Below are 12,091 nucleotides of genomic sequence, written 5' to 3'. Positions count from 1 at the left end.
ATATCTGAAAGATGATTTACACAAAATAATTTAATCTTTTAAAAATTCACCATTGAAAGACTGAGATACTAAAAAGCCTAATATACAAAATGGATAGAACTTTCAAGTCCATCATTAAGAAAATCATACAAAAAAATCAGTTTGCATAAAAATAGCTGGCATTCTAAACTGACTACTGTATGCATTATATAAGTTGATATATTTAAAAAGCAAATTAATGTGAAATCAGTCTTAGAGTGACAAGAATCCAGGTTACACCAGACCTCTTTACAAAAAGTGTTTTGTGTTATTTTTTTCTTACTGATTTCTGGCTAGCTGTTTGTTTACTTATTTATCTATTTATTTATTTATTTTTTACTGGTATTGAGAATTGAACCCAGGACCTTTATACTAAGCTACATCTCATCGTTTTATTTTTATTTTATTTTATTTTATTTTTTGGTACTGGGAATCAAACTCAGGACCTTGCGCCTGCCAGGCAGGCACTTCAGCTGCTGAGCTATATGCCCATCCCCTATCTTTTTATTTTTTATTTTGAAGCAGGGTCTTGTAAGTTGCCCAGCCTGGGTGTGAACTTGTGATTCTCCTGCCTCAGCCTCCTAATGTGCTGGGATTACAGATGTCTCTTACCATACCTGGCTTCTTCTTGGCATTTTCAAATATAGTTAAATACTCTGTGCCTCATTGAGTTCAAGATGGAGCATGTACTTACTACCAATTACCTATAATTGAAGTAATATATATATATATATATATATATATATATATCTGACATACCATTAAACCTATAATGCAACACATCACATTTTAAAAAACACATTACCTTACAAAGTTTAAATTTCTATTTATCTACAGTCTTAGCACTCTTAGGCTTTGGGGTCCATGTTAATTGACATACAATTGCCTTTTATTTACAACAAAGACAGAGGGACAGGCTGCATTTTGTTAATGCAAACTGTGAAGTACAACTGGGAAAAAGCATCTTAACTTCTGGATGCACTCTTGTTAAAAGCCCAAACACTATTTATGAAGACAAAATTTGAAGATGCATTTGCTCTTTTTAAAAATTAACCATGCTGGTTCCCTGCCTTGTACCACACTGTTTTTAAAAGCCCAAACACTATTTATGAAGACAAAATTTGAAGATGCATTTGCTCTTTTTTAAAATTAACCATGCTGGTTCCCTGCCTTGTACCACACTGTTTTTAGTATCCTTGCCAATAAAGGAAAGGAAGAGAAGTCATGTAGACATCAGCCATGTTCTGCTATACCAGCTGTTTTTAATCTTGGATAGGAATTTCTGAAAACAAAGTTGACCACATCACTGACTATTTAGATTTCATATGTGTGTAGTAAAGCATAGACACTTTTCCAAAAGCTCTCCCAGTTGATTCTAATATGCAAACAGGGTTGGAAAGCAAGAACTTCTAGATAGGAATGAATTAAACCTCAAGCTTATAAACCCCATGAAATTAAAGCCAACATTTTACATTTATAAGCTTTCATAGATTTGGGGGACTAAAGTCCATACTTGTCATTAGACTCTCTAATACAAACCTCTAATAAATACCTCTAATACAAACCCAGAGAAGGGGCTGGGGATTTAGCTCAGCGGCAAAGCGCCTGCCTGGCAAGCGCAAGGTCGTGAGTTCGGTTCCCAGTACCGGAGAAAAACGAAAAACAAAAAACAAAAAAAAAAAACAAACAGAGAGAAACTTAAGAATCACTGTAAATAAGTTTTAAAATATTCTTAGACTTCTGTTCTGTCTAAGATGGAGAAACAGGTTGTAGTACTTCTGCCTGAAACAACTAAAAACAAAAACAAAACTTGTACAAAATTTAAGAAATGATTTTCAAACACTGGATTACCAGGTAGCAAATGACTAACTCTTAACAGATAAGAAATAAAACACAGTAAGCTTACAAATGTGCCAGCTTACTGCTAAGTATCAAACAAAGTAGATTCCCAAGCAAAAGGCCACCAGGGATTAAAAAAAAGTCATTTCATATTTATGAAGGAATCAGTTCCTCAGGAGGGTACAACAAGGCTATACATCTATGCATCTAACAAAGCACAGCTTCAAAATGCACAAAGCAAAAGTTGATAGAACTGCAATGAGAAACAGTGATAGCCCAAAATTTTAATAACCCACTCAATACAAAAGAACACAGAAAATAAGGAAGGAAAGCTTTGAATAATACTATCAACTCCCATGACAAGACACATATGGAACACTACTCAGTAACAGCAAACACATGTTCTTTCCAAATGAATATTTACCAACATATTACAGATCATAAAGTAAGTTTAAAGGAGTTTAAAAGTACTCCAATCAGGCAAGATAGAAGTAACAGAAAGATTTCTGAAAAATTCCCAAGCATTTGGAAACTAACACTGCTAAAAAACCTCATGGGTCAAAGAACAAAAAAAAACCAGTATTCTGCACAGAATGAAAATGAAAACAAAAACACAACATATCAGAATTTATGAAAGGGGAGGTGGGAAGTGCAGGTAAAGAGAGGAATTGTAACAGGGCAAACATTATCTTGATGATGATGGCTTTATAAGAATATGTGTACATCAGAACTTATCAAATTGTATTCTTCAAATATGAACAATTTATTACATATCAATTGTACCTCAGTTAAGCTGTTTTTAATTTTGTTGGAAAGTACTTCAATTATGATATGTAACATAATACCATCACAACTGTAAAGCTTAATCATATTTCTTAACTTTAACCAGTTAGGCTTTAAAGAGAAAACCTCATAACACTATCTAAAATTCCAGAATATTTCTTCCTATAAGTATACTTCATGGCATTAAACATGACTAGGAGATTAAAAATAATAACTACAGTAATTGTAAGCACCTAAAAGACAACGGCTTGAACTATTTCCCTTTGTTGTCTTCATATCGACTTAATGAAGTTGCACCCACCTAATGACAATTCCTGTTATTGCTTTTGCCTCCAATTTTGTCTCTATTTCTAATATCCCTTCTCCTTTGTGCTACACTTGGTATTTCAAAGAAAAGCATGGCTCCTTTCCAGTAACTCCTCTCACTTTCTCCTATCTTCTCTAGAATGCTATACTATCATTATTCCTACCTCCAGCCTTCACTATCTCCCATTCAATTAACGTTTTTCTTAAAACTACTCAATTCTTTCCTATGTGAAAAACATGTTCATTTTAATATATTTATTCTGAAAGCTATGCTCCAATCTAGTATACTATTTCTTCATTACCGATTTCTACAAATAGGTCATGCTGTATTACCTGCATTACTTTCACTCCCAAATTAAACCTGAATTCACCAAGATTTGACTTTTTACCCAGTTTAGTTATCAGGTACTGGAAAACATTTTCTATGAAGGGTTAGGGAGTAAACATTTTAGAGTTTTCAGGCCCTATGGTCTGTTGCAATTACTCAGCTCCACCGAAAGAGGCCAAGGGTGCTAACATAACTGAGTAACAATGATGGTGTTTCAATAAAACTTTACTTACAAAAAATAGGAGGCAGACTAGATTTGGCCCACAAGCCTTAGTTTGTTGACTCCTAAGAGGAAGAATTCCAAAACCAGTCTTTCTAGGTTAAGTCCTACCTATACTTCATAACTTAACTCTTCTATGCAACTGTTTCATCATTTATAAAACAGGGATAACTATGTATCTTAAGTCATTGTGAAAATTAAATGTGGACAGGACAGAGCCTGATACATACAAAATGTTCAATACATACTAGCTACTATTTTCATACACTCTACTGAACAACGCTGTCAGCAATAACTGCCTATTTGTCAAAAATGGAGCCTTTCCCCCTCACTTTTCCATAATTTTACCGCTTAATATATGGGCAACCTTGGACAAACCTCCTTCTGTGTTCTAAATACTTCATCTGCAAAATGAGAATTGATATGAAGATATGATATGAAGAGTTGATATGAAAAGTTGTGAATATTACATGTGATAATCCATGTAAACAGTTTAATGTGTACAGTACATCAATCCTGAATAACGTCAACTATAATTACTGCAAACATTAACCACTTCCTTCCATTTTAAAAATATTCTGCTCTCTTAGAAGCAATGTATTATTGTAACTGGAAGAAATAAGGCTATGGAGTTTTATACCTGAATTCAACTATGACCTCTACTATTCCTGTGTTAGTCCAGACACATTAGCTAACCTCAATTTCTTCAAATGCAAAATGGCACATTATTGAGAAGAACTAAGAAAACAAATGTAACGGATATACATTACAGTGCTTAATATTCAACAGACTTGAGTGCCTTCCTAAATTCTGTATCTGTCTGCAGACAATCTGTATGTCACGGTTTCCCCACATTCAGCCTACAGTCTCATGTTGCCTTCTTGTCTATACATTACTCCTACATGACTTCATTCACTTTCTTTCTTTCTTTCTTTTGGTACTGGGAATTGAACTCATGACCTCGCGCTTGCACAGAAGCACTGTGCTGCTGAGTTATATCCCCTGCATTTCATTCACTTTCATACCTATAAGGTAATGAATTCCTAAACCACTTGTCTAGTTGAAACCTGAGCCCCAGCCCCACATTTCCAACAGGTTTCCCTTGGCATGTTTCTTGCTCTATTAACCACCCACTCTTTTCCATTCACTAAGCTCATTATCTTTGCTTTCAAAATGTTCCAAAATAGAAGCTCTAAGTAATGTATGTAAGAATTCAGTGACTGATGATAAAAGTGACAACTCCAATCAATGGGAAAATATGAATTATTGATAAATTAACAATACCTATATGATTTACAATATACCAAATATTTAAATTTAATAAATAATATCTAAAAACATCTGGAAAAAAAACCTGGAAAAATTCCATAATCTCATAGCAGGGAAGACTAACACATAAAACCCAGAAACCATACCCAAAAAATAGAAAGACTAATAAATTTAAATGCAAAAATAAGATACATCAGAAGAAAAAAAATGAAGAAAATGCACAATTTAAATCAAAGAGTATGGGCTAATTTTACCTATACAAAGAGAATTTCTACAAATTTATACTAAGAAAAGATCAACCACCAAGGCAGAAACAGATGAAAAGATCAATTCACACAAATGGACGTACAGGTCAACACAGGCCTGTAATCGTAGAAATCTGGGAGGCTGAAATAGGAAAATAATGAGTTCAAACCCAGTGTGGGAAACAGCCATTTAACAAAATCCTGTCTCAAAATTTTAAAAAGGGGCCAGGAATGTAGTCAGTGCAAAGGCCCTGGAAATTCTAAGTACATAAATAAACAAACAAACAAGATATATAAATGGCCCTAAAACAATTAAAATGCGGTACCAGAGAAAAACCAAAAAAAAAAAAAAAAACAATTAAAATGGTTTTCAGCTGCACTCAAAATAAGGGAAATGCAAATTAAATCTACACTGAGATACCAATTTTCCCTGATAACCTAGATAACAAAGCTTGGCAACCAGAGCTGCTGGTAAAGATAATCAACCTCTTCAGCACTGCTGTGGGAAGGGCAGAACCTCTATAGAAGACTTCTAACAATATCAAAAAATATAAACACACACAGTCACTGATTCAGCAAATGCCCATCTAAGAATCTGCATAACTATTTAATGAAGCATCATTCATAATGGAAAAAAAGTGAAAACAGTACAAACACTTATTAGTAATGAACTGGTTAAATAAATTGTCTATTAATGGACCACCATATCGTTTTGGAAAAATAAAACTAGTAACAAAAGAAGAGGGAAACCCTTTATGTGCAGACAAATGAGCAAAAAGCAGAATACTACCACCTGTATAAAAACGAGGTTAAAGAGAATCCATGTTGTTTTCTTTTTTTGGTACTGGGACTCAAACTCAGGACCTTGCTAGGCAGGTGCTTGTGCCACTGAGCTATACCCCCAGCCCAAGAGTATATGTATTTGCACGTATGCATCTCTGGAAAAATACACAAGAAAACAGTAATAGCTATTAGTTATCCAGGGAGAGGAATGGGTAGCTAAGGGTCTGACGTAGGAAAGAAATTTCACTGTAGAATACCCTCTTATATAATTTTCACTTTGAATTGTATGAACGAGCTGCATATAGAAAATTAAGTTTGCAGAACAGAAAGAAAATATGAGGCTTCTATAATATTGGAGGTATAGTTAGGCTTATTTTTCTATTTTATTTGCCAGTTTATAAATATAGGGCAAAATACAGACTGAAAACCTATAAAAAGTTTTTGCCTTTTATATTACCAATAAAATTGAGCTAAAGAAATGAAAACATAAATACTGAGCACATCATAAATTACTGAATTCTGAAGATGTCTTTATCTGCTTCAAAAATAGACTGTATCTGTCCTATCATATTGCAAAAATTTGTCAGACTGAACTTCCTGCTTGGAAACAGGAGGAGATAAAGGAAATACAAATCACTACTAGAATGAATGAAGAATAGCTAAGAATTTTTATTTTAAAGTTAGTACAAAGTAAATTCCATATTCAAAATAAAATAAGGGCAGTTAAAAATTTCAATTCTTTGCCAGAGTGTGGTGGTGCATGCCTGTAATCCCAACACTCTGAGGGCTGAGGCAGGAGGATCACTGCAAGTTCTGAGGCCAGTCCGTGCTATAAAGTGAGTTCAAGGCTAGCCTGAACTGCATAGTGAAACCCTGTCTCAAAAAAAAACAAAAAAAACTTCAATTTTTCATTTCTTATGAAGTAGATAGACCTCATATATTCAAATCTGTGTTAACATAAGATTGTGCATCTCTCTGATTCTACAGTTATTCTGCACTGTATTTTCTTACTCTCTCTCTTTCCTCCCTTCTTCCCTCCCCTTCCTTCTTTCTACAATTTAGTAAATATGAAAAATGCATTTTACCAGTAAGACCTACAAAACAAGTCAACTGCTCTTGTCAACTGTTATTTTGTAAAAATGTAATCAGGGGGTTAGATTAAAAGATGTAAATGTTCACTCTATTTCTTTAGTATTTTGATCTTACCATACAATAGTTTTTCTTAATGTTTCTAAAATAAAGATGTTATGTTGCTTTTCTTTTTTGGCAAAGAATGAAGTATGTGAAGCACTTACATGGTTTGGCATAGGAGAGACACTAAAAATGTTTTTCACCCATCCCTTGCCTTTCCAGGTTTTGAAAAGTAAATTGTCATAAAATAAAGTAATTAAATAAACTCTGACTTGACTCTATTTTGCAGGTCACTGAGTATTTTTCATTTGCAACATCAATATATTTTTGGAAGGCTTTCACAGTAACAGTGGGGACAGGGAAGGTAGTTTTATTTAGAAACACATAAATTTAACCCAAAGAAACCACTTTTAAAGTTTTCTAATCTCATCCAATCTTCCTGGTACAGAGTAAGTTTCCCAAAAAGTTATCTTCCCCTTTAAAATTTCAAGCAACACGAAAGTAAAATAGTAACACTGATCCCAAGTGTAAAGTCAGTCATTGTGGGAAAGTCAAAAGACTGCTTTACCTCAGAGATAAAAAGATCTTCAAGGCGGCTGAGAGACCACTCTCCTCTAGTCTGTTTCTGGAATGTGGATCAAGCACCCTGGAGCACTCCTTCCCCAGGACATCCTGACTGTACACAATAGCCACTGACAACAATTGAACTAGCTGGCTATTTCCAAGCATGGAAATTTTACTATCTATAGACACAAATTTCCCTACCTAAGTAATGTTAAATGGCACTTGTAAACAATCTATTCAAAAACAAATTTGGTTATTAAGCACATTTTTTAAAAGTCACAACAGAGGCTACCCATGTTCCTCATTTAGAATCATCTACAGTACATGTTTTGGTTTTTTTTTTCTTTTTGAGACAGGGTCTTGCTATGTGGTTCAGGCTGGCCTTGAGCTCACTTTGTAGCCCAGGCTGTCTCGAACTCACAACGATCCTCCTGCCTCAACCTCCCGAGTGCTGGGATTACAGGCGTATGTCACCATGCCCAGCTACAATACTTGTTTTTTCCAGTACTTTAAATAAAGAAAACCACACAAACAGGATAAATCCATATCATGGGGTGTGTGTGTGTGTGTGTGTGTGTGTACAAACTATTTTATTGGCTGGGTGTTTATTTTCTCTTCCTGCCTTATTTTTTGACATTGCCCTCTGGTCTCTCCAAATAAAAGAGTGTGGCCATCAACTGTTCTGCTTTACGTCTACTAGATGGCCCCTAAAGCCTCACGTACTCACGGGTAGGGCTTTTGAGAGGTGAGGATCCTGGGGGCACTGATTAGTTCACTGATGAGTTTACAGCTGTGTTTGGGAGGTGAAGCCTGGTTGGAGGAGGTGGGTCACGGGGGCATGGCCTGGAAAGGTCTATCTCCTTCTCTCCTCCTCTTCTGTTTGATTCCTCTTTTCTGTCTCCTGCTGCCACCAAGCCCCTCTGTTAATGCCACTCTGACTTGGAGCCAGCTGACTACAGCCTGAAACCTCTACAAACTGTGGGCCAAAATAAACCTCTCCTTATTTAATCTGTGGTGTCTCCGGGATGAGAAAGTAACTAAGATACCAATCTTATCATGTTCTTCATATCCAGAGTTCTTGTTCAGGGGCCTATTACATGGCAGGCCCAATCCTGCCACTCCTCCAACCCAGTTAATGCCTATATTTGACCTTTGAAACTCAGAATAGGTAACCCTTCTCCCCAAAGAAATTTTTCTTTTCTTCATTTAACCTCAGATGGGGTGCTTACTGTGTTCCCTTGGTGCCTGTGTATATACCTCTATCACAGAACTGGCTGTGACTTTATCTTTCTCTGACTCCACTACACCACTGTCACCTTTAGGTCACTTTTTATGGTCTGATTACTTGAATCCATATTTTCATATCAGTGGCATTTTATACTGATGACACTTCTTAAAACCCCACACTTTAAAAATTCTGTAACATTTTTCTTTTGATCATCTCCTTGCCTACTGGTTTCTCCAGTTCGTCTGTCTTCTTTGCCTCTAGATTTCATCAGTCTTCCGTCTATTCTGCACACTCTGAATTAATACCACAGCCTTCTCTTACCACCTATACATCAATAATTCACATGCCTGCACCTTCAAATTCAAATTTCTCTATAATCCCTAATGTTTATCCTGTCTTATATTTTGTCAAACTGACATCTATCCCCTCTATATGACAACCAACATTACGCTAGTACTATATCCCAGTTTCTGGCCTTAGATCAAAGCCTACTGCCCTTATCAAGACCATTATTTCTAACCACCTCGTAACTGATTTAAAGACTCTCTTCACTCTTTCTTATAATAATCCTTTTTATTGTACACTACAGCCCAGCATAACAATTTCAACAATTCTGAGTGGCAAGTCATTCCAGAAGATCATGTCTAAATTCTTGATTCTGTTTAAGTACATATATGCATTTTCCCATATAGGTACATATATAACTTATTTATAATTTTAATTTCATTTTCAGATCTTAAAGTAAATCTTTTTCTCCATTTGGTTGTACAAATTGGAGTTACTACAAATGGCTATTTTCCAACCCCAACATAAAAAAAGAACTCCTCTACACTAAGAAATTCCCTCAAATGTGCATGAATTTGTTCATAAAACTAAAAATGTAAATATCATTGTTTAGTTTAAATTACTTTGTTTACAGTGTTTGCAGCCAAATAAAAGTTTAATTTTTAAGCTTCATGGGTGACTTAGCAGTAATTTTTTTTTTTTTTTGGTGCTGGGAATTGGGCTGAGGACCTTGCACTTGCCAAGCAGGCACTTGTGCTGCTGAGCTAGATCTCCAGCCCCTTAGCTGTAATATTTAAATATTAAAGTACATACACATAACCCTTTATTGACCCCCATTATATAAATGCCATGAGAAGACATGGCTATAGCATGACTACGGATCAAAATGTACCACTTGAACCTTTTCTACACAGCAACCTACTTTTAAGGTATCTTCCTTACCTTTCACTTTTGCAGTAAGTACATCTGCAGCATTCTGTAGATCAACAGAATTGAGGTTCTGATGCTTATTCATTACGGACTTTAAAACACGGAGAAGTTCCTCTAGACGTATATGAATGACTTCTTTAAAACAATCTTAAAAGGAAAAAAATTAAATGTGCTTCTAAAGCAAAATTCTGGAAATCTAAGCTACAAAACATGTGACGCATATTTCACAAAGAAAGCACTGGTTCCACAATTTTTGCCTACTACACATTCAATTGTATTTTCACTACTGTAATTATATATACAATGGAGACAGCCCTCAAAAATCATGAATCATTTTCATTCATTAAGGATTTCAAAGGCTCTCTCAAGTGTGGTTAATTTACTGTAGTACTACCTTTTTCATTTTTGTCCAGATTTCCTCTAAGGAAACTATATAAGGTATTCTCTGTCTTATAGTTATTACTATCTTACACTTTAACACATTCCTGCTGGCTTGAACCACCACTGTGTGGCTTGCACCACTGGTGGCAGAAAGTAGTACAGTCATGCATGCGACAGTCATGTATGTGCCACAAATGATTCAAGCCACCTAGCAGACATTCAAGTTATGCCCCCTGTGGGTGAGTGTGTCAATGTATAGTAACAAAGTTAAAACCCCTAAAAAGTCTGATAATATTAACCAATATTTTAAAAAACACATGTTAATTTTCTACATCAGAATTGATTATTTGCATTATTAGTTACTGGAAGCCATAAACTCATAGGCATATATATAAGGACCATCATTTGATCTTTTCATGTGTAAAACTGTGATATCAATTATATATGATAAAATATACAGATCTTTAATACATTTTTGCACTTTTTAGAAAAACAGAATTAGTTGCCAATGATCATTAAAAAAAAAAAATCCCAGATGTCTGCCTAGTCCTACAAAAGTAAGACTTGGTTTTACCAAACCTACCTTTCTCCGTGGCCCTTGCAGCTGAAACAAAACAGTGCTGCCCTCCTAGATGTGCATTTTCCTCAGGACTCACTAGTCTAACCCCAGTCTACTCCATTCATTTATACCACCCTTGGTCAGAGGGATGCAAATAAGAGCTTTACAAGCCATGTAAGTAAGGTGACTACATAACTTACCATCGAAACCAAACTATTTTTGTGAGTAAAAAGGATGCTACTTATAATCATGCAGCGTATTTCTGGATTACCATTCCCAATGGAAATCTAGGTTAACAACTGTGACACTGCTATACATGTATACTAGAATTGAGTAACTAAATAAATGGAGGGCAGATGATAGGAATCAGATATCTCACTTTGGAGTGGAAATTAGACATAAAAGGAGACTATACTAGTCAATATAGTGATAAAGTCGGACACTTCATTAAGAACTGACTTTAGCTTAATATAGATGGTTATACATAGATATATTTATAGATATATGTATATGGCCAAATGGATTCATACACACATAGTTATTTCTTTGTCAGATGATGCTTTTAAAAGATATCCCAGTATTCAGCATGCATATGTAGCACCTAGATCTTGGTTTCTAATACTATGCTCCAATGAAAACCACAGATTCTTAAAGAAACAGCTGATTCTAGGACAGTGGTAGAAAATGTATGAGCTAAGACAGGAGCATCTGGTAGGATCAGAAAGTAAGGAAGACTTTTTTTAAAAAAATGAGAAGCATATGTCAAAGGTATATAAGAAGATAATGAAAGAGTTCTCACTGGCCAAATCTGGAAATACTTGAGTAAAAAATTAATAAAGTAATACTGGCTTATAACATATAAACTAAATATCCAACATTTATATTTACTATAATCAACAATAAATTTGTAATAGAGAAGAAATAAATCTCTCATGTAAAAGAATACTAAATACTTTATGTAGAAAATTTGTCCTGAAGGAGGTAAAGCATAATACCCTTAAATGTGGATTATACATGATGACTTTTCTCCTAGTTTGCATAGCAGGACAAAAACAGTAACTTTATATGGAGAAACAGCTGACAAACAGTACTTAAGACAGTTGATCAAGGACAACAGTGATAACAATAAATCATGTTGAAAGTAAGTACTCTTGATATGATGTGATGTTACTCCAGTAACTATCAGCATAAATGGTTTACCAACTTAAAATTCCTTTTCCTC

At 34.9% G+C, this 12,091-nt stretch overlaps 1 protein-coding gene across 1 annotated transcript in view; it reads right to left on the bottom strand.

Moving 5' to 3' along the window:
- The window catches only part of Arhgap29 (Rho GTPase activating protein 29), a gene marked incomplete at its 5' end in the record, with an annotated part of 58,959 nt that overhangs the window by 32,285 nt on the left and 14,583 nt on the right, over window positions 1–12,091 (bottom strand). The window contains 1 exon segment of the mRNA XM_005384999.2: window positions 9,942–10,076. Within this exon segment, the coding sequence (XP_005385056.1) occupies window positions 9,942–10,076 (135 nt within the window).

This window comes from Chinchilla lanigera, unplaced genomic scaffold (assembly GCF_000276665.1).
Source record: "Chinchilla lanigera isolate Chin_1 unplaced genomic scaffold, ChiLan1.0 scaffold00022, whole genome shotgun sequence".
Classification (NCBI taxonomy): Eukaryota; Metazoa; Chordata; class Mammalia; order Rodentia; family Chinchillidae; genus Chinchilla; species Chinchilla lanigera.
The sequence above is the reverse complement of the archived record's forward strand: the minus strand, read 5'-3'. Positions and strand labels throughout refer to the sequence as shown.